The following is a 26,515-nucleotide window of genomic DNA, read 5'->3' on the forward strand; positions in this document are numbered from 1 at the left end:
AAATTACAAGAAATTTCTAACAATGTAAATGATCAATCTCATTAAAGAAATGTGACATAAACAACATACAAATGTATCAATATGTTTCTAAATGTTCACTCTTTTGAACTAAAAGCCTGAAAGAGAGTCATTTTGTGCAGTCATGTGACCACAAACAAACAAGAGCAAATGTGACTGAATTTAATATGGTCTACCAAGACCAACGCTATCTCATGACCATTTCGTACAAATTCATACGAGTGATTAAAAGGGCTAATTCGTATGAATTTGTATGATTTGTCTAAACCTACGTGAAGGGTAGGTGTAGGGGCGAGGTCATTCGTACAAATTCATACAAATTTGGCAACTCATTAAATATGTACGATTTAGCTAAAATTTTATGAATTTGTACGAATTAGCCACCTCGGAGATCGGAAATGCGGTGAATGATTTCTAACTGACATATAAATGAACAAATCAAACAAATGCAAACAGGAAAAAGTGAAACCACTTCTGGATAGAGTCAGTCTAGACCAATGAGAGTCCGGCTGTGTCCAAAACACACATGATTTCTCTCTTGGTCTGTATTTTCTGTTGATGTTTAGAGTCCAGAAGTGAAAAACTATTTCCACAAACACATATTAGACTTGTTTTCAGTTTAAACAATCACAATTAAACGCTTTTTGTCAAGACAAGATGTTTTTTCTGTTTATTTCTCATAATTGCATGTAATATCAGAAGACAATATAGTCAACTTAGTAAATAAGTATGACATGAATATATCTAATTTGAGAAAACATTTTTTACACTTTTGAAGCTTCACCTCTTAAATCTTTTTAGTCTTCCATTAATTTGAACAAATAAAATAAATAAAGACAATTTCAATATTTTATCTTGTAGAATTAACCTGAATGTATTTGATATAAAATTGAGTGTTGATCATTTGCAACAGTTTTTCATGTGAGTGAGAAGGCCTGATAAATGTCTGAAACTCTTCTCACACTGAGTACAGTCGTACGGCTTCTCTCCAGTGTGAACTCGCTCGTGTGATTTCAGAGATCCAGACCGAGAGAAACTCTTGTCACAATATGAGCACTTGTAAGGTTTTTCTCCAGTATGAATTCTTTGATGCCGTTTCAGATTCTCATCTCTAGTAAAGCTCTTTCCACAATCACAACACACATGATCTCTCACTTCATCATGTGTTTTCTGGTGCAGTTTTAAACAGTTCAGTCGTGAAAAACTCTTTCCACAGACAGAACACACATAAGGCTTCTTGTCTGAATGAACTTTCAGGTGTTGTTTTAGATGTGATGATGTGATAAAATCTTTACCACACTGATCACAGCTAAATGGTTTTTCTCCAGAGTGAATGCGCAGATGATTTCTCAAACCTGTTGAATCTTTGAAACTTTTCTCACACTGAGTACAGTAGTACGGCTTCTCTCCAGTATGAACTCGCTCGTGATATTTCAGAGAATCGGAATGAGTGAAACTCTTGTCACAATATGAGCACTTGTAAGGTTTTTCTCCAGTATGAATTCTTTGGTGCAGTTTCAGACTCTCAGCTCTAGTAAAGCTCTTCCCACAGTCACAACACACATGATCTCTCACTTCAGTGTGTGTTTTCTGGTGCAGTTTAAAACAGTGCATTCGTGAAAAACTCTTTCCACAGAGAGAACACACATAAGGCTTCTTGTCTGAATGAACTTTCAGGTGTTGTTTTAGATGTGATGATGTGATAAAATCTTTACCACACTGATCACAGCTAAATGGTTTTTCTCCTGAGTGAATGCGCAGATGATTTCTCAAACCTGTTGAATCTTTGAAACTTTTCTCACACTGAGTACAGTAGTACGGCTTCTCTCCAGTATGAACTCGCTCGTGATATTTCAGAGAATCGGAATGAGTGAAACTCTTGTCACAATATGAGCACTTGTAAGGTTTTTCTCCAGTATGAATTCTTTGGTGCAGTTTCAGACTCTCAGCTCTAGTAAAGCTCTTCCCACAGTCACAACACACATGATCTCTCACTTCAGTGTGTGTTTTCTGGTGCAGTTTAAAACAGTGCATTCGTGAAAAACTCTTTCCACAGAGAGAACACACATAAGGCTTCTCTTCTGAATGAACTTTCATGTGTGTTTTTAGACGTGATGACAAAATAAACTCTTTACCACACTGATCACAGCTAAATGGTTTTTCTCCAGAGTGAATACGCAGATGAATTTTGAGTGCGGATGAAGATATGAAACTCTTCTCACACTGAGTGCATGGATACGGTTTCTCTCCAGTGTGAATTCTCATGTGTGTCTTAAGATTTGCTTTTTGTCTGAAACTCTTTCCACACTGTGAGCAGGAGTGCAGCTTTTGGGCTTTTGTTCCTTGAGTTTTGAAGTCACAGTGTTTCTTTACTTCATTCAGTTCTTCTCTTTGCGCTGTTATTTCCATCTGATCTAAAATGAACATATCAAGTAGTTATAATCAGTTTAAGGAGGATCATTTCAAGGAAAATTCAAGTGAACACAAGCAGACAACAAGAGAATAGGTTTCTGTCTGTGTGAGTATAAAGTATCAGATCTTTGGTATTGAAGGTTTGTTATATCATTCTCATTCATTTGAATAATAAAAATGTATTTGACACATTGCTTTATACATGGTTAGGATCAATTAGACACATATCTACATCATTTATCATCAATATCTACTTATTATTTCACAGCTACCAAAGCAGTCAACAATGAAGAATCAAGAATGGACACCAACCTATTTGTTCCTCAGTATCTTCATGTTTTATTCTGGATGGTTCTGGATCACTCATGTCTTCAATCTCCTCTTTAATAAACTCCATCTTTAACAGTCACACAGATTTCAGCTGCTACTCCTGGAGTTTGTCCTTCTCTTGTAGGATGATGGGAATATTCCCAGTATTTATTGGTGAGTTGTTGTGGGAGGGGCTTCACTGCAGGTGTGAACTGTGATCACTGTGTGATACTGACGCCCACAGGACCAGATCTGGAAAAATCAAAAAGATTTTTAAAAGAATTTATACTGGATTACTTTAACAGAAAACACATAAGATCCATTTCCAGCCCTATTCTATGGCGAGACGAGCTGCTTATATTTGGCAGGCTCTGCACTCGGTTCAGGATGCGCCCTGATTGGTCAGTGCAATTCTCAGCACTGCGTCATTTAATAAAAGGCTTAAATAATAGGAGAAAATTAGTTTTCCATATAGCATCTAGAAAGACACAGTACTCGTTCCTGTTATCTCAGGGAACCAAGGTTACGTTAGTAACCAAGATGTTATATTATTCAATTAATATCTTAACTAATCAGAAATCGAACAAGATTAGAGCTCCTTGACTGGATACTTCTCCTTAAAACGCTCGCTCTTCTATTGGACTTTTTTTTTGAAGATTGATTCATAATTATGTACTCGCATGTTACATACTGCACCTTTTACAAAACAATGTGTACAGACTGAATGGGGGTGGGGGGTGGGGGGTGGTATTCTCATAAAAACTGAAATCATTTCAGAAGATTGTGATATTTAAAAAGAAAATGTTGTTTAGGTGGCAAAGTTATTTTGAAACAACACCAATGTCTATGGTAAAATTTTAACACGTAAAATGCAGATAAAAATGTGATTTAAACAACTTTGCAAACAGTTTTGACGAAACAAATGCTTTTATACAAAACCCCAAAATTATGTATGTAATCGTGTATGAACAAAAACGACAGACATGCTGAATGAAAATGCAGAATCACTCTCTGACAGAAGGTGGCGCTTGTGGAAAAGCAGAAATACAGCGGATACACAAGCAGCGCTGCGCTTATAAACACCACTTTATTAGGCATTACTGAGATAAGATAAAAGAAGATGCCATTGAAACTTTTTTGAAGACAGTCATTTCTCTTCAGATATACATTCAAATAAAAGAGAAAAGAGTCAGATCTGCACTAATCATGAATGGTCTATTTCAGTGTCAGAAAGAGAGTTTGCAGGTGTGGTTTCTGTAGCCTTTAATGGTATTTTTAGTAGAGGTCGACCGATTAATCGGCCGATTTTTTGCATTTTTAACATAATCGGCATCGGCCAATATCCACCTATATCAAGCCGATTATTAGGCAGGCGCACACGTGTACGACGCACGCTGCCCCTAGAGTCATTTTCCAGCAGAGTGAGCAGACCGCAGACCTTCAGCTTCCAGTGCCTAAGGAAACGGTAAGGATTCCATTCTTATAACTCCTTTATATTTCATTAAAAACTTTTGATATGTTACTGCCAACTTCGAGAAAAAACATGAATAGGCGACATAACGTTCGGCTACTTTGGATATTGATAGCGTAGTTGAGGTTGCATTATCACAGCAGAAGGGTTGCTATCATGTCACAATAAGCAAGCAAGAATTTTGCAATTACAGACAGTAAATTTGAGACTTATTTTTCTGTTTGTGTGTCTTATATTTGAGAGGGTTGTCACTCAATGCAGAGAAATAAGTAATAAAAAAGAGACCAACGCACTGTAAGCTAGTGAAGGACTGGCTTTGCTTTGCTAGCGTAGTCGCGGCACTGGTGCCTTAACGACCGTTATCTACCGGACCGAATATCAACACGGATTTCTGTGCTTCATTTCGGTGCTACTGTTATGCATTTGTTTCTCTTGGATGCTCTGAAAACGGACGTTAGAATAACAGAAACACCGCTTCGCTGCATGTGACGCTAGTCAGCAGATAACTTTAGCATACCTGTGTAATATTTAGTGTTGGGCTGGTTAAAGGTGGGGTATGTATTTCTCTTTTTTGGCCATTTTTTCAAAATCACTTAAAATCCTATTCCTAACCCACTTACAGCCACTGAGTTAAGGCCCTTTCACACTGGACGCGATTTTGACGCACGAATAATTCGCGCGATGGTTTTATTTTTTGATCAGCTGTTGTGTAATGAGTGCTTACACACCGAACGCGAATGTGCTGCGGCGAAAAAACGACTTTTTTTTCCGCTTCGATGTCGATTTTTTTTTTTACTTTTGCGGCGACAGAAAAGGCTTCAGCCAATCACACACAGTGGATTGTTTATTTGATTGCATGTAAACATAGCCCTCACCTCAGCAGACTGCCAGACGCTGCTCCGGACCGATTGGTTCCCTGAAGTTAGTGGTTTGTCTCGTCAGATGCGGTGCCACTGTCTGAACGAGCTCCTCAAATTGTCCCTATTTCGCACGCGAACTATTCGCTTTTTCGTTTCGCTTTTTCGTGTACGCGTCCGGTGTGAAAGGGCCTTAAGAAGCACTGAAATAAAAATTAAGCAATTTAATCATCTGTGGAACGGGCAGGACTCGAAAAACTCCAGCCAATCATTTCCAAGACCACCTAGAATCATTGGACAGTAAGTGTGTCAATCAATCGGTCGTACCATCCCCCCCTCCATGTCCATGTTCTTTGAATGGGTGGAGTCAAAGGAAAGAAGGTAGGACCATTTGAGTTGTGTATTTTCAAAATCTGCCGGCCGTTTTGCAAATCACATACCCCTTTAAGGATGAGTGCTACCAGAATGGTGTGTCGATTAGAACACAGGAATGAGTCCAGAAGTTAATTCTCAATTGATTTATTGCCATTTGCTTTCTTTCTTCATTCTCCCATTTCCTTAATATGGCTTTACAATTGCTGCATATTGCTGGTGTCTACAATCAAACAAAGTTAACTTTACTGATACAAATTATAATAATAAGTATACATTCACATAAACAAAGGAAATCTTTAAACAAATCAACAGTTATCAAATTCATATCAATACAAAAGGTTTAAATAAACTTACAAAGTCTTAGACGCAGCAAGCAGAGGAGCAAACAGTCAGCACAAAGAGAGACACACTTCTTCTTCTTCTGTTTTCTTTTAATGGCGGTTGGCAAACAACTTTTATGTGTGCATTACCGCCACCTTCTGATATGGAGTGTGGATCACAATAGCCTTTACTCGATTCATTACTCTTTAAATATATAAATAAATACATAAATAAAACCAATAAATAACTACATAAATATCTAATAACATTATTAATATTAATACATTATCATTCACATCCTTATTATATACAACTTTCAAAAAACGCCTAAACTCATATCCTTTTAATAAGCCCTGTTTTATTCAAAAACACAAATATTGCTCTATACCCTACATGCCCTGAATTCATTTGTAATATTTCCTTCATTTCAAATCTAATTTTTCCTTTACTTAACCAGTCTTTCATCCTCATTCTTTCCTCCTTATACCTATGACAATCAATAATTACATGTTCTACTGTTTCATTAATATTACAGACGTCACACATCCCAGTTTCATGTTTCCCTATTATTTTAAGCGTACTACTTAACCCAGTATGCCCAAATCTCATTCTCGAAATAATGTCCTCTTCCTTTTTATTCCTATTACTTTCTCTCATGCCTCCAACACATACACAATAATTCAATATCAATATATATCGCGATACAATTGTTTTCAATAATGGTAATATGATTTTTGAACACATTTCCAATATTTCTATAGGCCTATACTTTACAGGCATGGACTACGTTTTAATTTTTACTGCGTGATAAATATAAGCAGCAAGGCTAAACGGTTCATATGTTCATTGCATAGACTGTAAAAAAATAGGTTCAATGGCCCTCATTTATCAATCTTGCGTCGAAACGGGCGTATATGTTGGCGTGAGATTATGCTTACACTCCTCTCACCGCCTGATTTATGAAGCTGTGCGTACCTTTGAAATTCAGGTGTACGCAATACCTGCCTCTTGATAAATGCCGCGGCTGAAAACGATCGTCATTAGATTAACACGCCCCTATATATTCACGTCTCCGCCTCCCCCACGCCCTCATTTTACGCCATGGACACACGGAAGACGGCAAAGAGGAGAAACTTCTCTGGTGGAAATCCAGTTTAAATCGCTGGTTGGTTGAGCAAATTACCTATCACAATGCATTATTTTACAGCACGTGTTTTGAAACTATAAGCGTTGAATTTCGCATGACGTCACATGTAATGGGGTGTACAATAGTGATGATGATGTGAATAATTGCATGACAATTTGTAATATTCTTCTTATTAGTATTATGATTTTGATTATTAATGACGCTTATTGTTATTTAGAAGAAGAATGTCTTTGTTATTATTATATATTTTACAGTGGGTCATAATATATCATATCTTTAGTTTGTCAGTGCATTTTGTGGTGTTAGGAATTGTTTTTTTGCGCATTTCAGCTCTAACTCAAAACGTGCGTACACCACCTCCTGAGCTGGCGTAGGATTTGAGCGTGCCGTACGCCAACGTCCATATTGATAAATCGCAAAGTCACCGTGGTTTTGGGTGTACGCTGGAAATTTGGTGTACGCACTTTTCATAAATGAGGGCCATTGTCTCCAAATTGACACTTCGCTAAGCCCCGCCCCCCTTAGTTACTGTTGCTATGCCTGACAAGCTTACGCGCCTGGCACGTCTATTACAGTGTGTATGCACCGGTGTCAGACATTCCCAAGGAGACAGTTAGTCATTTTTGGCGAACAGGTGAAATATCTGAGAGAGCAAGACAAAAGGGACTGCAGTATGCATTCGAGGGATATATTCATGACACAAAATGCAACAGATTAGAGAATAATTTCATCAAAATTTAAGCTAAAGCCTATAGGTCCCAGCGCAGCAGGCGCCTCATACGCTGATCATTCAAATGGGAAACACACAAAAATTGAGAAACAGCTGTTCATGCATAGCAGGGTAAGTGAAATGTGAAAATAATCAAATAATTATAAATCAAACAGTTTATCCATACATCTTGTGGCATAACACTAACACCGGGAGAGCCGCGATAGGATTGGGGTAAAGTTACTCAAGTAACGTTAGGCTGTCGATTAACAAAATGCTAAAATATATTTTAAAGTATGTCAGTGACCCTTCGTCTTAATTAAATGCTTTTTGTCAAGACAAGATGTTTTTTCTGTTTATTTCTCATAATTGCATGTACTATCAGAAGACAATATAGTAAACTTAGTAGCCTAAATAAGTATGACATAAATATATCTATTTCAGATTTTGCAAACACAATTTTTTTTTACACTTTTGAAGCTTCACCTGTTAAATCTTTCTAGTCTTTCATTCATTTAAACCAATTTAAAAAAATAGACAATCTCAATATTTTATCTTGCAGAATTAACCTGAATGTATTTGATGTCTATTTCAGTGTCAGAAAGAGAGTTTGCAGGGTTGGTTTCTGTAGCCTTTAATGGTATTTTTATACTTTAACCTGAGGGGTAAAACATAAAACACACATCGATAGGTGATTAACACATAAAGTGATGATCCTGTAGTTTGTCAGACACTAATGACGAGCTTGATGTGCCAATTTACAGAAGATCTCAGACATCACCATAATGAATGAGGTGAAAACAGGGACTATTGAATGAGATAAAGATGCTTTTTAGCAGCTCAGTTAAACGATATGGCGCTGTCATATTATTTGTTAGACTCTTAATTTGCTAATTTTAGTTAGGCCTACATGTTGTTGTTGTTGTTGTTCTGCCCAATTCTCATCAATCACTAAAACAGTTAATTCATTCGTTCAAAAACGCTCATACATCCAGTAATGGAACAAGTCATTGAATCAATCATTCAAAACGATTAAGAAATATAATTTAAATATTTAGTCTATAAATAAAAAGGCTGCATTGCAACAATTGGCGTTTTGTCAGAGCCTCTAGTAAATGACATGTTATTTGGTTTAATTGCCTATTCATAATTCTCAATTTATCCAGAATACAGCAAACAAACTCACTGGATGAATGGATACTTTGCTCACTGTGACACTTGGACAACACTTCTTTATATGATTCACTGCAGAGCTTGAATGTCTAAAACTCTCTCCACATTAGCGCTGCTTCTCTCCTGTATGAACTCGCTCGTGTGATTCCAGTGCAGACAAACATTATTCACGATATGAGCGCTTGTACTCTGGAGCTGGTTAATGTTAAACTCTGTAATCTGAGAACATCTCTCACCTGCAGACTGGAAATATACGGCATCCGAAGAAAACATTCCACATTTGTCCTTCATTCACGATCGTTAACAGCGTCACTTTCAGCCTCAACTGGTGAAAGTTTCAGCTCGTCTCTCTCGCTTCTCGCTTCTCTTCTGCGCAGGCGCAGTGCGCGATGTCATCATGTTTCTTAAAGGGGCCGCATGTTATACCATTGTATTCAAATGGTTAGTTCATTTAGTAAGGCAATAGAGCATCACAGTCCCGCCCACAGCCCGAGAGAGCTTTGGTGCCGGAAGTAAATTTCCCATTAATTTCTCCCATTGACTTTTGGAAAAATCTGTATCTAAAGAGTTTTAGAGCATGTCTGAGGATAACCAGCTACGGCTAAACTCATAAACATACAACATATCATTTCGAGTGAAAAAACGAAGAGAAAATCCAAAAAAAAAGGCACAGGTACAAGACTGTACATATTTTCATTTCCGAGCGAAGGAACTACTCATCCCATAAACCACTGAAGTCGACTGAAGCCAACCGCGAAAGAGCCTTTTGAGTGAATTTTATATAGTGAATGTGTAGTTAATAGCAGTTCTTTCAGTAGTAATCGTGTAAATAAAAATAATACTGTTTTATATAGGTATTGTGTATTGAATTTTATATTTATCATCGTGTATTTTATATTGTGTGCGTGTGTGAAAGCGGTTAACGATAACGTTAGCAACATGGTGCAGTGCTTTGTACCTGACTGCAAATCACCGCTCAATGTCGTCAACACATGTGTGTTCAGTCAGTGTGTAGTTTGTGTGTTTATTTCAAAGCCCTTTATGACACAGGACACTCTGCTGACAGGACAGGTTGAGGTCCATGCTCATTTTCATGATGTTATAGTTCATCCTTAATTGTAATAACATTTAATGTATTTTCTTAATATCCACAACAAGTGAAAATTAAAAAGTGATGGTCGGCAAACCAGAAAGTGCACAACGCCACCGGCCTGATGCATGGTCTGCTCTTGGACCGTCATATTCAGTTTATTAACTTGCCATGAAGTATTACACAAATGTTCAGTAAATGCATGAAGAGGTATGCCTAACGTTAGGCTAAATATTGTTTTGACAGTGGCATCATAAAATGCTTGATAAGACTCATACCATATGAAGGCTACAGTAGCCTATTTACAGTGAACGATAAGTAAGGGATAATGTAATTAATATTTTGTGTCAAATTATTGATTTATTTGGTAGGTAGCCAATAAGCGGGATAATGTAAAGCGAGGCGGTTGTTATAGCCTCCGCTTCGGGCTCATAATCAGCCTTTCGCGAGTTGTATTCGCTATACACAGGGCCGGATTAAGAGTTCAGAGGCCCCTGGGCACAATGACTTGTAGGACCGCCCGGTTAGCCACACTCCTCAAAATATCTTCTTTTGTGTTCAGCACAAGAAAGAAATTAATACATGTATGGAACAACATTAGAGTGAGTGAGTAAATAATGACATTTTTATTTTTGGGTAACTGTCCCTTTAAGGACAAGCGGCAGCATGTTTACTATTAGGGCTACTGTCTCTTTAAGATCTGCCCGCGACGAGTCTAATATACACACATTTGACAAGCAGATTTGTTTCTTATTTTTTTCTACTGATCTTTCACTTTAGACATAACCAACTTTGTTTATGTAAACCTTGTGTGTATTTGACAGTATTAGAGCAATAAGACTCGAAAGATAACTTAGTCCAGTAACAGGCGCTGTTATACAGGCTTTTAGTGCATGTGCGCGTCGGGGTGTAACGTTATTGCGCTCAGAAAAGCCTCCGTTAGAACAGCACATCAGCAGCGAATGACATGTTTAACCGGCAAGGCTTTAAAGCACATGCAAATAATTAATTTTTATAAACTACAGTGTCCCGTTCCTCTGCATTTCATGTGAATATACGTCGCGCTGTACAGTAGCCTATGTTGAGACGGAGGCGCCAGAACTGCAAACTGATAGAATGCACGATCCTACGATATTTCTTCAAAAGCAGATCGTGGAGACATTTTAATCATAATATTTGACATAATATTTGTCAAATATATCTCCCTTAGATGTCCTGGGCCCCTGGGCAATTGCCCAGTTGCCCTAATGGTTAATCCGGCCCTGGCTATACATTATCCCGCTTATTACATGGTTACCTAAAATAAATCAATAATTTGACACAAAATATTAATTTAAAAAGGAATTTATTCATTTTAAAAAGATTTATATGGCTTCCGCTAAAGAAAACAGTTCGTTCCGTCTCTACCATAGACTGTAAAAAAATAGGTCTCTACGTTAGAATCCTGCTTCCATGGCAACGCCGTCCGTTTGTTTTTTCACGGACCTTCGCTGGGTTTACATGACTTCCACCAATCAGATGCATCACTGTGGGATTGTTCAGGATTGTGGGTAATGAAGTACTTATCCAAGACATCGCGAATAAAAGGCATTTATCTCAAAACAAGGTTAGTGCCCCATAAACTTTTGGCGTTTATATGAGCATATACAATCGCTTAGTACAGCCGTAGCTGGTTTTAAGTCTATGTATGGTAACGTTTTTATGGCTTATACCCCAACTGTCTATGGAGAAATTGTATTGAATTCTTACTTCCGGCACCGGCTGTGGGCGGGACTGTGATGCTCAATAGTCGGGGAAAGTAAGGCTTCTTCTTCTTCTTCCTTGGGGTTTTACGGCAGCTTGCATCCAATTTGTTGCATTACTGCCAAATACTAAATTACCTTTACACTATATTCTCTTGTCCAATCCTGTTTCTTTTAAAAAACCTACTAAATATTCCCTGCGTTTCTGTTTCTCTGCACATTCTAAAATACTTTTAACATTTGGAGGTCGATATGATTGCTTTTTAAAGTAAGGTTAACTAATTAGAAATAACACGTTTGAACACTTAGCCTACTATAATTTTTTCATTCATTATCAACAAAATATATATTTTGTTGATAACGATTGACTATAGCAGCCATAAAATTATAGTAAGTTTGTCTACTTTAGTTTGTCTAAGTTTAAACTTTGTCTAAAATGTAAAGTTACCCATTAATAACTTGGTCACGGAGCAGTTGTGTAATGTCACATTTACAATGAATCTGATATTCGGGAAAACAGCACTCTTGATTTTATGTTGCTTATGATGCTTGAGTTGTTCCATGTAAATATAAAAACATTGGAAAATTACATATTTGTTACCCCAATATCTTGAATTTGGGGGGCATTTTTGTTATTTTCAATGGCATTTCTGAGACAGTATAGAATTGATCAATCTCATTAAAGAAATGTGACATAAAAAACATACAAATTTATCAATATTTTTCTAAATGTTCACTCTTTTGAACTAAAAGCCTGAAAGAGAGTTGTTTTGTGCAGTCCTGTGACCACAAACAAACACAAGCAAATGTGACTGAATTTAATATGGTCTACCAAGACCAACGCTATCTCATGACCATTTCGTACAAATTCATACGAGTGATTAAAAGGGCTAATTCGTATGAATTTTGTATGATTTGTCTAAACCCACGTGATGGGTAGGTTTAGGGAAGGGGTCATTCGTACAAATTCATACAAATTTGGCAACTCATTAAATATGTACGATTTAGCTAAAATTTTATGAATTTGTACGAATTAGCCACCTCGGAGATCGGAAATGCGGTGAATGATTTCTGACTGACATATAAATGAACAAATCAAACAAATGCAAACAGGAAAAAGTGAAGCCACTTCTGGACAGAGTCAGTCTAGACCAATGAGAGTCCGGCTGTGTCCAAAACACATGATTTCTCTCATGGTCTGTATTTTCTGCTGATGTTTAGAGTCCAGCTGTGAAAAACTATTTCCACAAACACATATTAGACTTGTTTTCAGTTTAAACAATCACAGTTAAACGCTTTTTGTCAAGACAAGATAATTTTTCTGTTTATTTCTCATAATTACATGTACTATCAGAAGACAAAATAGTCAACTTAGTAAATAAGTATGACATGAATATATCTAATTCGAGAAAACATTTTTTTTACACTTTTGAAGCTTCACCTCTTAAATCTTTTTAGTCTTCCAATAATTTGAACAAATAAAATAAATAAAGACAATTTCAATATTTTATATTGTAGAATTAACCTGAATGTATTTAAAATAAAATTGAGTGTTGATCATTTGCAACAGTTTTTCATGTGTGTGAGAAGGCCTGATAAACGTCTGAAACTCTTCTCACACTGAGTACAGTAGTACGGCTTCTCTCCAGTGTGAACTCGCTCGTGTGATTTCAGAGATCCAGACCGAGAGAAACTCTTGTCACAATATGAGCACTTGTAAGGTTTTTCTCCAGTATGAATTCTTTGGTGCAGTTTCAGATTGTCAGCTGTTGTTAAGCTATTCCCACATTCACAACACACATGATCTCTCACTTCATCATGTGTTTTCTGGTGCTTTTTAAAACCGTCCAGTCGTGAAAAACTCTTTCCACAGAGAGAACACACATAAGGCTTCTCGTCTGAATGAACTTTCATGTGTGCTTTTAGATTTGATGATGAAATAAACTCTTTACCACACTGATCACACTTAAATGGTTTTTCTCCAGAGTGAATACGCAGATGAATTTTGAGTAAGGATGAAGATATGAACCTCTTCTCACACTGAGTGCATGGATACGGTTTCTCTCCAGTGTGAATTCTCATGTGTGTGTTAAGGTTTCCTTTCTGTCTGAAACTCTTTCCACACTGTGAGCAGGAGTGCAGCTTTTGGGCTTTTGTTCCTTGAGTTTTGAAGTCACAGTGTTTCTTTCCTTCGTTCAGTTCTTCTCTTTGCTCTGGTATTTCCATCTGATCTAAAATTAACATATAAATTAGTTATAATCAGTTTAAGGAGGATCATTTCAAGGAAAATTCAAGTTAACACAAGCAGACAACAAGAGAATAGGTTTCTGTCTGCGTGAGTATAAAGTATCAGATCTTTGATGTTGAAGGTTTGTTATATCATTCTCATTAATTTGAATAATAAAAATGTTTGACACATTGCTTTATACAAGGTTAGGATAATTTAGTTTCATTTCTACATCATTTATCGTCAATATACTACTTATTTCACAGCCACCAAAGCAGTCAACAATGAAGTATCAAGAATGGACACCAACCTATTTGTTCCTCAGTATCTTCATGTTTTATTCTGGATGGTTCTGGATCACTCATGTCTTCAATCTCCTCTTTAATAAACTCCATCTTTAACAGTCACACAGATTTCAGCTGCTACTCCTGGAGTTTGTCCTTCTCTTGTAGGATGATGGGAATATTCCCAGTATTTATTGGTGAATTGTTGTGGGAGGGGCTTCACTGCAGGTGTGAACTGTGATCACTGTGTGATACTGACGCCCACAGGACCAGATCTGGAATCTGAAAGTTACAGAATTTATACTTAACTAATTTAATTAGGCTACTTGATAGTTAAGTGAATATATTTGCTGTTAGAAACAGTGTTTTGACAAAGTTGTATATTATCATCATATAAAACAGATCTATAGGGTCATCCGTGTCAAAACAACCAAATTTCAGAAACTTCCCAGGCTAAAATGTTTTATATTATTAATATTGTTTCTGAAGAAAGCCAAACATAAATGTGATGGATTTATATTTACTGAGTTATCCAGTATTTTGTAGAGGGGGGGTAAAATGACTTTAGAAAGATGGCAAATTATTATTTTGTTTTTACACAGAGATTGGTAGGTCCCAATGTTGAAACTGTTGAATTTTACCCCATTTCCAATGAAAACCAAATATGGGTATAACTTTTCAAACAGGGTTACTTATTGTGTTTAAAGAAAAATCTCTGAAGAATAAAAATGTTGAAACTAGAAATGTATCTTGTTTCCCTCTATCAAAACAATTGCATTCAACTTCTCACTCTGAGTGCCAAAATACACTGACATTATGTGAATATTTCCAGTGTTTATTGGTTAGAAATATATGATATTTTAATGTGGTTTGAAATTAGTAGCATTTAAAACAAGACTGGTGTAATACTTTCCCAAAGTCTGGCAGAAATAACTGAGTCATCATGTTAAACTGAGACGCTGAAAAACCTCTTTGTCTCCAAAAGTTCCCTGTTTTCACCTCGTTCATTACGGTGATGTCTGAGATCTTCTGTAAAGTAGCACATTAAGCACATTTTATTGGTGTCGTCAGGCTGAAACTGAGTCTGTGAAAAACTCTCTGCCAACATATTACACTCAAATGAATAGTTAGACCTGCAAATTCAGAGGAGGTGAAAACAGTGACATGTTCTCAAATAAAATCTCTGTAAGGGGTTTTTAGGGTAACCCAGAAGTAAACTAAACATTTTTCGTTAGCGATTATGTCCATAGCGAAAAATTGTCCTTCAAGACACCATCAGCAAAATCCACCCCATAGCAAAGTGTCACAGGTTGGTGGGGTCAAGCCAGACTGCACCCACCCCTAAAACCCAGGACCACCTCGAGGAACGTGCCAAAGACCAAGCAGACAAGTGGATAAAAGTTAACAAGTTTATTGAATAAAATTAATTAAAAAGTCTTGATTATGGTTCTGTGTCCCCCCAACCAGTGCGGACCACCGGGAAGGCGTAGAGGTTTCTTTCACGGCAGCTCGTGCCCGGACGTGACAACTAGGTGAATATCCAAGCACGTATACCTTTGTTCTGGCGCGGAGCGGAACAGAGTTTCGTGAGCGCGGAGGATCACAAGCAGACATCCCATACAGGACTTCAGCGGGGGACGGCTTCTACTAAACAGACGGAGAGAACAATTCAGTTGCATGCATGTTCTCATCAATGCAGAGACAAGAGCTTACGGCTGGGGGGTGCTTCTGTCGAGCCAACGAGGGAATACTTCTAATGTCCGTCTCTCCTTCCAGCAAACATCACGTAAAGGAACCTGGTCGGAGAGATTCTTCTATTTGAGCAGACAGAGTAAGTTATACGAGTACCCGCAGTCTTCCAACATGTAAGGATGAATATTCACATTCAACACCTGGAGTCCTTCTTCAGTGACAGCGATGAAATTTCGAGATGGTGAGTAAACGGCGGTTAGTATATATATATTCCCCACACACTGCAACCTCACTTCAAGCCAATACTGTGCAAACACATCAATTCAGGCACTGCATATCCACTCTCCCTCTCTCAGTGCAATAAGGCCAGCACTCACCCAACGATCGTTCTTTCCACTGTCGTGCTGAATTGAGTCTCATCCAATAGAGGGGATTTGGATGCCTCCTTACTGGCATGGGGGAAAGAGCGTCCTCGCTGCTCGCCCACACTCGGAAGAAGAGAACAGGAGTTCAATGATCACTCAATCCACCCACTCTCAAGTGACACGACACTCGTGATCAATACACTTCACAACTTTACATCCGTCTCAATGCAGGTGCATACATTCAATAAGATCCAAGATCATACTACTTATCTCCCTTCCAATGATGATGGCGTTCTCCAGTCTTCACTCGATTCCCATAACTCACTCTCTTTCCATCCTTTGACGTCTTCACTCGTGTTCACTCAATCGCCGTTGCACCCTTCATACAGCCGAACAGCGGAGCCCCCGCAACACTCTCCAGATACCTCCACCAATCAGCAACACCGCCAAAGAAAGACTTCTCTCGGGGGAACACACCAAAGGAAAGGACAACTTCACTGTCTCTGCACTTCCCTTTTATCTAGTCCGTCTGCCTCCACAGCCCTATCAAAGATCCCAGCGTAAATCCCCCGCACCTGATGTTGATCTGTCATTAGCGTTGTTATGGCGACAGATACACAACCGAGACCGGCCCGGTGTTACAGTGACACCGTCCCAGGGGGAACACAAATTCCAAGCTCACAGAATTCCCTCACGTAATCCTCAATTGGACGGTCACCTTGGCTGAGGCGGGAGAGACGAATTGCTGGGTCCATGTTGGTCTAGTATTCTGTATCTAATCTAATGGAGGCGAGCTGGTTGAGAACCCAAATGCAACTTTAATTCAAACCATAAAACAAAGACATGGAACTCAGAACAAGAACCTGGATAGACATTCAATACTAGACAAAGACACAGGGCAAACTTGAGTGCTTAAATACACATGACTAACAACTAGACAAGGGACACCTGTGAACAATGAACCAATGAACCAATGACAACATGACACATCAGACAAGGGAACACATAAAAAGCCGGCAAGATATTCTGTATGAAGTACTTCAGATAGTTACTAGTATAGTTAATAAAGGTAGTCAGGTAATATGTATGTGGGTACCAGCGCATGTAGGGATAAGGGGAAATGAGATGTCAGATAATCTAGCAAAGAGGGCATTATTGAAAAATAACATAGAAACGCAAATAAAAATGAGTAAAGCAGAGGTTAAAAGCATTATATGGGAGAAATTAAATCAAAGGTGGCAAGAAAGGTGGGAAAGAGAGGATACATTTGTATCAAATTCAAAGGGATGTCAAAGGAGATTGGATGGGAAGTGGGAATCGGAGAGAATAAATAGTGATTACGAAGTTAAGGTTGGGACATTGTACACTAAACAAAATAGGAATGATAGGAAAACATCAGACAGGATGGTGTGAGGGATGTGAAGAAGACGAATCAGTAGATCATGTAATCATGATTTGTAGAAAATATGAAAAACAGAGAAAGGTGATGAGGGAAAAACTGAGGAAGATAGGGGTGCAGGAGTTCACGTTAAAAAGGTTATTGAGCACAAAAGATAGGGCACAGATCAGAGTACTGATGACCTATTTAAGAGAATCAGGGGTTTTCCATATGTAGCGTGGTGGTGGGGGTAAACGGTTGAAAACTACCAATTTGTATAGTGGTAATTCAATATGACAAGCTGACTACGCCACCCCTTTTCAGAGAAAGGGGAAATAACTACCCAATGGAAATAGGGCACACAAGTTCGTTACCACGGAGGGCAAAGAGACGTGGATATCAGTACAAAAATGGTTTATTGAATTCACATAAATAGATAAAACTCAGGTTACTGCAAGGCATAATTGTACTCAACTGACTAGTACAGCACCGTTCATCAACACACAAAATAAAGAAAATGAAATTACTGAAAAATGGCTGAGGCTTACCCGTAGCAGGTTAGGCTAGCTAGGTATCTTATCCAAAAAAACCATGCGCACCCACACACACACACACGCCCAGTGAGGTGTAAGCGGTAAACCACACTCAGTGCTTAAAATACCACCACCAGAAGGCAAGAAAAGCTAGCCTCCCAACCCGGGGTCCATCAGCCTAAAATAAACACACACAAAAAGACAATGAATACACTGAACAAATAATAAAATCACAAAATTCTTAGTTGTTGGTGATGCAAAACATTCACCATAAAGGAGCACTGAGTTGTAGACAAAATAAATAAATCACAGAGCAACAAGGTTGCAACCAAATAAATGTCCAGATAGTCAACAAACTAAAACAAGACACGTAAAGAAAAAAAACATTAGCACACACGCAGCCGTTAGTACCATGACTGGAGAGCAGGCCCACATGCACAACTCAGGCACATGCAGTGGTAAACGGATCAAATGGTTTTAGCGTGTAAAACATACAGCAAAAGACAATGAAACAGCAGCAAAACAGCAGCGTAGTCAAAATGGCCTTTATGCAGGTAAACGATCAGCCCAACGCCCACATTAAGACAGGGCATCCTCCAAGGAATTAATATCTGCTAAAAACATCAGAGGGTTAGCTCAATTGAGTAAAATATTTAGTTAAAAGAATAACTTTACGTACCAGGTGATCATCACGGAACCACATAGGCATACGATTGCTCACAGCAGCTTACACATATGAATGGAACATATGGAAACAAACCAACTGGAATAAAAAGCACGCAGGTTAACGCAAAACAGCACTAGTCTACATTTACAAATATTTAACTATAACCTACCTGGGGGGAAAATAACAGCCTGCACACCACCGCAGAGCTGCCAACCAAACACTAGTCCAGCATTGAATGGCGGCACGCCCGCACCAAGGGGCGGAGCTAACACTGACAAATGACCAGGTGACAAACAGTCTTTAAATAGACAGGAATCAGGTGTTGATAGGCTGTCACTCCAAATACATGGGAGGGGACTTGCTCACCCTACCACACATAGGATTTGAAGAATAATACATATAATGTGAGGGAGGTATTGCAATGGGCTATAAGTAGAGGATAGAAGAACAGAGTTCGATATTTTGGAAAATAAGTAGGATAAGGAATTTATTTATTTATTTAAAAAAATTATCTTGTGCATGTGTGTGTGGGTATGAGTAAATGGAAAAAATGTGAGTGTATAAGTGGGAAAGAGTGTAAGAAAAATACACTCCGGAGCAGAAGGTGGCGGTAATGCACCAATAAGCTGGATGCCAACCGCCGTAAAACAAGAAAGAAGAAGGGAACACATGGCAGGATCACATGACTAACAGGACATGACAGACAAGAACAAGGAACAAGAAACAACACCCACAACGTAACACATACACAATCATTTAATATCAATATATATCGCGATATAATTGTTTTCAATAACGGTGATATTTCCGATCTGATATCTGAACACATTTCCGATATTTCTATATACTTTACAGGCATGGGCTACGTTAAAATTTTTACGGGGGTCAGAGAGTGAGGACAAATAAAAAAAAGCAACAACATTTTGTTCATTGTTAATGTTAGTTCATGTTAGTTTTAATGAATCTATTACTATAAAAAATATTTCAATAGCCTATACATAAGCATTTGTATAAATGTATATAAGCCAAGATTTAAAAAGGTTTTAAAAGTATTGTTAGTTCATGCTAACTATTGTGTAGGATAGTTAAGGGATACACAACCGTAAAGTGTTCCTGGTATACATCCTTCTATGGCGAGACTAAAAATAGCATGAACTTTCCCAACTAAACCTTAACTAACTTTTCCTAATGGAATAGTAAGAAAAGCCCTCTTTGTTCTCTTTATACTGAACATTTTCCTTATGATTCTGAAAGAAAACGCGCCGGGTGTCTACTTTTGCTAAAGCCTATTAACGATTACGAACGCAACTTTAAAGCGCATCTGATTGATAGATCAACCACGCGCTCTTATTTCTGTGTTATTAATGTTGTAGTTATTTCAGCTTCAGCTGTTTCCTTCGTACATTCAGTTTAACGACATTAAGTTAAATTACATGTATTATTCATGATTCATCGGAATCGTGGGTATGCATTTTAGACACCTATTATGCGTTTGCTCTTTCCATGTAATAAATGCACGCCCTTGAATAAGTGGGGTTTTACTTTACCTGCTCAGGACGGGTATGACCCATTCCGTAAAACTTCATTATCTTATCTTAAAGAAAATAACGGCGACGTTTCCACGTAATGAAAGCGTTTTATTTCATAGTGCCCACGCAATGACATGCCAACTTTATCAATGGCTTGAGCGGTTTGACTCAAGACTGTTCGATAGAAAACTGTCATCTGCTCACGTGAACACCAGTCTGCTGTCCTGAGGAGAGCTCAAACATGGACTGCTCAAAAATCTGTAGATGAGAGCTGTATGTGGGACCGAGCTTGAGCGAAATCCAGTGAAAGATGGTAAAGAGTGCAGCGAGTATCTGTGAATTAGAGCTGGGACTGGGAGGACGCGAAATGACGGCGCACAATGTCTCCATTAATTTGCGCATAGTCATTTAATGTTTATATATATTAAAGCACTGAATCGCTACAGAATCGTAATTAATTCGATTCTTAGCATTTTAAATCGATTATTGACCGAAATAAATGATTCACGATTCAAAATGCAAGTTTCAAGATCGATGCATGCATCGTCAGGATTTGTAATCGATGCATCGAGAAAACGAGTGAATCATTACACACCTAGTATTTATATATATATATATACAAAATAATTATACACAATACACACACATATTATGTAAACACAAACTTTTATTTTGGATTCGATTAATCGCGATTAATCGTTTATAGCCCTAACATGAATGTATAGTTTACATGAATGCTAAACGTGATCGGGTTAATGTGCGCATTTATATGTCAAAAGCTTCAAATCGGATTTTTATTTTATTTTAAATCCTCATAAAAGCTGAGAAATCATTTCAGAAAATTGTGATATTGAAACAGAAAATGTTGTTTAGGTGGCAAAGTTATTTTGAAACAACACCAATGTCTATGTTAAATTGGCAAACTGTAAAAAGCAGATAAAAATACGATTTAAACAACTTTGCAGTTCAAAAATACTAACAGTTTTGACAAAACAATGAACCTCGTATATGAGCCTAATAAATTATTATGTATGTAATGGTTTATGAACAAAAATGGCAGACAGGCTGAATGAAAAAGCAAATTCACTCTCTGACAGCAGGTGGCGCTTGTGGAAAAGTAGTAGCTACAGCGGTTACTCCTGAACACAAGCAGCGCTGCGCTTATAAACACCACTTTATTAGGCATTACTGAGGAAAGATAAAAGAAGATGCCATTGAAACTTTTATGAAGACAGTCATCTCCATTCAGATATTATATACTGTGTACATTCAAATAAAAACTCCTTAGATCTGCACTAATCATGAATGGTTTATTTCAGTGTCAGAAAGAGAGTTTGCAGGTTTGGTTTCTGTAGCCTTTAATGGTATTTTTAGTCATGCACTTTAACCTGAAGGGTAAAACATAATACACACATTGATAGGTGATTAACACATAAAGTGATGATCCTGTAGTTTGTCAGACACTAATGACGAGCTTGATGTGCCAATTTACAGAAGATCTCAGACATCATCATAATGAATGAGGTGAAAACAGCGACTATTGAATGAGATAAAGATGCTTCAGCAGCTCAGTTAAATGTTATGGCGCTGTCATTTTGTTTGTTAGACTCTTAATTTGCTAATTTTCAGTTAGGCTACATGTTGTTGTTGTTGTTGTTATGCCCAATTCTCATCAATCACTAAAACAGTTAATTCATTCGCTCAAAAACGCTCATAAATCCAGTAATGGAACAAATCATTGAATCAATCATTCAAAACGATTTAGAAATATAATTTAAATATTTAGTCTGTAAATAAAAAGACTGTATTGCAACAATTGGGGTTTTGTCAGAGCCTCTAGTAAATTACATGTTATTTGGTTTATTTGTCTATTTATGATTCTCAATTTATCCAGAATACAGCTCTACAGAAAGGGTGCCATTACTTTGACAATACAAATGTACAAATATTTGTCACACCAATAAAGGACCTGCAAACAAACTCACTGGATGAATGGATACTTTGCTCACTGTGACACTTAGACAACACTTCTTTAATGTTAAACTCTGTAATCTGAGAACATCTCTCACCTGCAGACTGGAAATATACGGCATCCGGAGAAAATATTCCACATTTGTCCTTCATTCACGATCATTAACAGCGTCACTTTCAGCCTCAACTGGTGAAAGTTTCAGCTCGTCTCTCTCGCTTCTCGCTTCTGCGCAGGCGCAGTGCGCGATGTCATCGTGTTTCTTAAAGGAACACTCCGACTTTTTGGGACTTTAGCCTATTCAACTTATCCCCCAGAGTTAGATAAGTCCATACATACCTTTTTCATCTCCGTGCGTGCTATAAGTCTGTTTGACGCACCCACCGCTAGCCTAGCTTAGCACAAAGACTGGATGTAAATGGTTGCAGCTAGCATACTAATCCAAATAAGTGACCAAAATAACGCAAACATTTTCCTATTTACATGTTGTGATTTGTATAGTCATAGAGTGTACAAAAAACAAAGTCACATGAGACACAGACATATTTTAACCTTATAAATACTGGGAACTATATTCTCTGAAGGCGAATCACTGCTACTTGGGCGGAGTGATAACCGCAGCACCTGAGACGCGCCGTTGTTTCTTCTGTCAACAAAACCAGCGTGACGTCTCAGGTGCTGCGGTTATCACTCCGCCCAAGTAGCAGTGATTCGCCTTCAGAGAATATAGTTCCCAGTATTTATAAGGTTAAAATATGTCTGTGTCTCATGTGACTTTGTTTTTTGTAAACAAACAGACTTATAGCACGCACGGAGATGAAAAAGGTATGTGTGGATTTATCTAACTCTGGGGGATAAGGTGAATAGGCTAAAGTCCCAAAAAGTCGGAGTGTTCCTTTAAAGGGGCCGCATGTTATACCATTGTATTCAAAGGGTTAGTTCATTTAGTAAGGCAATAGTCTGGGAAAGTAAGGCTTCTTCTTCTTCCTTGGGGTTTTACGGCAGCTTGCATCCAATTTGTTGCATTACTGCCAAATACTAAATTACCTTTACACTATATTCTCTTGTCCAATCCTGTTTCTTTTAAAAAACCTACTAAATATTCCCTGCGTTTCTGTTTCTCTGCACATTCTAAAATACTTTTAACATTTGGAAGTCGATATGATTGCTTTTTAAAGTAAGGTTAACTAATTAGAAATAACACTTTGAACACTTACTAAACATTTTTCAATCACTATCAACAAAAATATATATTTTGTTGATAATGATTGACTATAGCAGCCATAAAAATTATAGTAAGTTTGTCTACTTTAGTTTGTCTAAGTTTAAACTTTGTCTAAAATGTAAAGTTACCCATTAATAACTTGGTCACGGAGCAGTTGCGCAATGTCAAATTTACAATGAATCTGATATTCGGGAAAACAGCACTCTTGATTTTATGTTGCTTATGATGCTTGAGTTTTTCCTCATGTAAATATAAAAACACAGGAAAATGACATATTTGTTACCCCAATATCTTGAATTTGGGTGGCATTTTTGTTATTTTTAATGGCATTTCTGCCCCAGTGTAACAGGTAACAAACAGCATTTCTGAGACAGTATAGAAATGATCAATCTCAATAAAGAAATGTGACATAAAAAACATACAAATTTATCAATATTTTTCTAAAATGTTCACTCTTTTGAACTAAAAGCCTGAAAGAGAGTTGTTTTGTGCAGTCCTGTGACCACAAACAAACACGAGCAAATGTGACTGAATTTAATATGGTCTACCAAGACCAACGCTATCTCATGACCATTTCATACAAATTCATACGAGTGATTAAAAGGGCTAATTCGTATGAATTTGTATGATTTGTCTAAACCCACGTGATGGGTAGGTTTAGGGAAGGGGTCATTCGTACAAATTCATAAAAATTTGGCAACTCATTAAAAATGTACGATTTAGCTAAAATTTTATGAATTTGTACGAGTGAGGTCGTATGAATTTGTACGAATTAGCCACCTCGGAGATCGGAAATGCGGTGAATGATTTCTAACTGATAAATAAATGAACAAATCAAACAAATGCAAACAGGAAAAAGTGAAGCCACTTCTGGATAGAGTCAGTCTAGACCAATGAGAGTCCGGCTGTGTTCAAAACACATGATTTATCTCATGGTCTGTATCTTCTGCTGATGTTTAGAGTCCAGCAGTGAAAAACTATTTCCACAAACACATATTAGACTTGTTTTCAGTTTAAACAATCACAATTAAACGCTTTTTGTCAAGACAAGATGTTTTTTTCTCATAATTGCATGTACTATCAGAAGACAATATAGTAAACTTAGTAAATAAGTATGACATGAATATATCTAATTCGAGATAGACAGATTTTGCAACAAAAAATGTTTTTTTACACTTTTGAAGCTTCACCTCTTAAATCTTTTGTCTTCCATTAATTTGAAAAATAACAATAAAAAATAAAAAATAGACAATCTCAATATTTTATCTTGCAGAATTAACCTGAATGTATTTGATATAGAATTGAATGTTGATCACTTGCAACAGTTTTTCATATGACCATGAAGGCTTGATAAACTTCTAAAATTCGTCTCATGTTTTTTCTCCAGAGTGAATGCGCAGATGATATCTCAAACCTGTTAAATCTTTGAAACTTTTCTCACACTGAGTACAGTAGTACGGCTTCTCTCCCGTATGAACTCGCTCATGTGATTTCATGTATCCAGACCGAGTGAAACTCTGGTCACAATATGAACACTTGTAAGGTTTTTCTCCAGTATGAATTATTTGGTGCAGTTTCAGATATTCAGCTGTAGTAAAGCTCTTCCCACAGTCACAACACACATGATCTCTCACTCCATCATGTGTTTTCTGGTGCCGTTTTAAACCGTTCAGTCTTGAAAAACTCTTTCCACAGAGAGAACACACATAAGGCTTCTCGTCTGAATGAACTTTCAGGTGTGATTTTAGATGTGATGATGAAATAAAATCTTTACCACACTGATCACAGCTAAATGGTTTTTCTCCAGAGTGAATGTGCAGATGATACTTGAGTCTGGATGAAGATGTGAAACTCTTCTCACACTGAGTGCATGGATACGGTTTCTCTCCAGTGTGAATTCTCATGTGTGTGTTAAGGTTTCCTTTGTGTCTGAAACTCTTTCCACACTGTGAGCAGGAGTGCAGCTTTTGGGCTTTTGTTCCTTGATTTTTGACGTCACAGTGTTTCTTTACATCGTTCAGTTCTTCTCTTTGCTCTGGTATTTCCATCTGATCTAAAATGAACATATCAAGTAGCCTAGTTATAATCAGTTTAAGGAGGATCATTTCAAGGAAAATTCAAGTGAACACAAGCAGACAACAAGAGAATAGGTTTCTGTCTGTGTGAGTATAAAGTATCAGATCTTTGACGTTGAAGGTTTGTTATATAATTCTCATTAATTTGAATAATTAAAATGTATTTGAGACATTGCTATATACATGGTTAGGATCATTTAGTTTAATTTCTACATCATATATCATCAATAAACTACTTATTTCACAGCCACCAAAGCAGTCAACATTGAAGAATCAAGATTGGACACCAACCTATTTGTTCCTCAGTATCTTCATGTTTTATTCTGGATGGTTCTGGATCCCTCATGTCTTCAATCTCCTCTTTAATAAACTCCATCTTTAACAGTCACACAGATTTCAGCTGCTACTCCTGGAGTTTGTCCTTCTCTTGTAGGATGATGGGAATATTCCCAGTATTTATTGGTGAATTGTTGTGGGAGGGGCTTCACTGCAGGTGTGAACTGTGATCACTGTGTGATACTGACGCCCACAGGACCAGATCTGGAATCTGAAAGTTACTGAATTTATACTTAACTAATTTAATTACTTGATAGTTAAGTGAATATATTTGCTGTTAGAAATAGTGTTTTGACAAAGTTGTAGATTATCATCATATAAAAAAGATCTATAGGGTCATCCGTGTCAAAACAACAAAATTTCAGAAACTTCCCAGGCTAAAATGTTTTATATTATTAATATTGTTTCTGAAGAAAGCCAAACATAAATGTGATGGATTTATATTTACTCATCCACATTAGAGTTATCCACTATTTTGTGTGTGTGTGTGTGGGGGGGGGGGGGGGGGGGGGTAAAATGACTTTAGAAAGATGGCAAATCATTATTTTGTGTTTACACAGAGATTGGCAGGTCCCAATGTTCAAACTGTTGAATTTTACCCCATTTCCAAT

General features: G+C 37.4%; 1 protein-coding gene and 1 long non-coding RNA gene across 3 annotated transcripts; both read right to left on the bottom strand.

Moving 5' to 3' along the window:
• Window positions 1-664: 664 nt before the first annotated feature.
• LOC306997623 (uncharacterized protein) lies at window positions 665-9,171 on the bottom strand. Of its 2 annotated transcripts, XM_079610985.1 has the most exons (4): window positions 9,029-9,171; window positions 2,743-2,991; window positions 1,476-2,432; window positions 665-1,056 (listed from the first exon to the last, which is right to left on the bottom strand). In XM_079610985.1, exons 2-4 carry the CDS (start codon window positions 2,825-2,827, stop codon window positions 977-979), a joined length of 1,122 nt encoding a protein of 373 aa, XP_079467111.1. In that variant the 5' UTR covers window positions 2,828-2,991; window positions 9,029-9,171; the 3' UTR covers window positions 665-976. The 2 variants fall into 2 exon arrangements, with proteins under 2 accessions (XP_079467111.1, XP_079467110.1); XM_079610984.1 differs by having other exon boundaries at window positions 670-2,432.
• An 8,519-nt stretch (window positions 9,172-17,690) lies between these two features.
• Window positions 17,691-19,240, bottom strand: LOC306996935. The gene is made up of 3 exons (XR_013797216.1): window positions 18,940-19,240; window positions 18,783-18,866; window positions 17,691-18,281 (listed from the first exon to the last, which is right to left on the bottom strand). It is a non-coding gene; the product is annotated as an uncharacterized lncRNA (long non-coding RNA).
• Window positions 19,241-26,515: the final 7,275 nt, after the last annotated feature.

The sequence above is a fragment of the Phoxinus phoxinus genome, assembly GCF_949152265.1.
Source record: "Phoxinus phoxinus genome assembly, chromosome: 4".
Classification (NCBI taxonomy): domain Eukaryota; kingdom Metazoa; phylum Chordata; class Actinopteri; order Cypriniformes; family Leuciscidae; genus Phoxinus; species Phoxinus phoxinus.

Excerpts from the sequence above, each read along its gene's own strand:
- LOC306997623 (XM_079610984.1), bottom strand. The coding sequence starts at position 2,827 with ATGGAGTTTATTAAAGAGGAGATTGAAGACATGAGTGATCCAGAACCA. Across the intron at positions 2,433-2,742 it reads AGATACTGAGGAACAAATAG|ATCAGATGGAAATAACAGCG; the intron begins GTTGGTGTCCAT and ends TGTTCATTTTAG.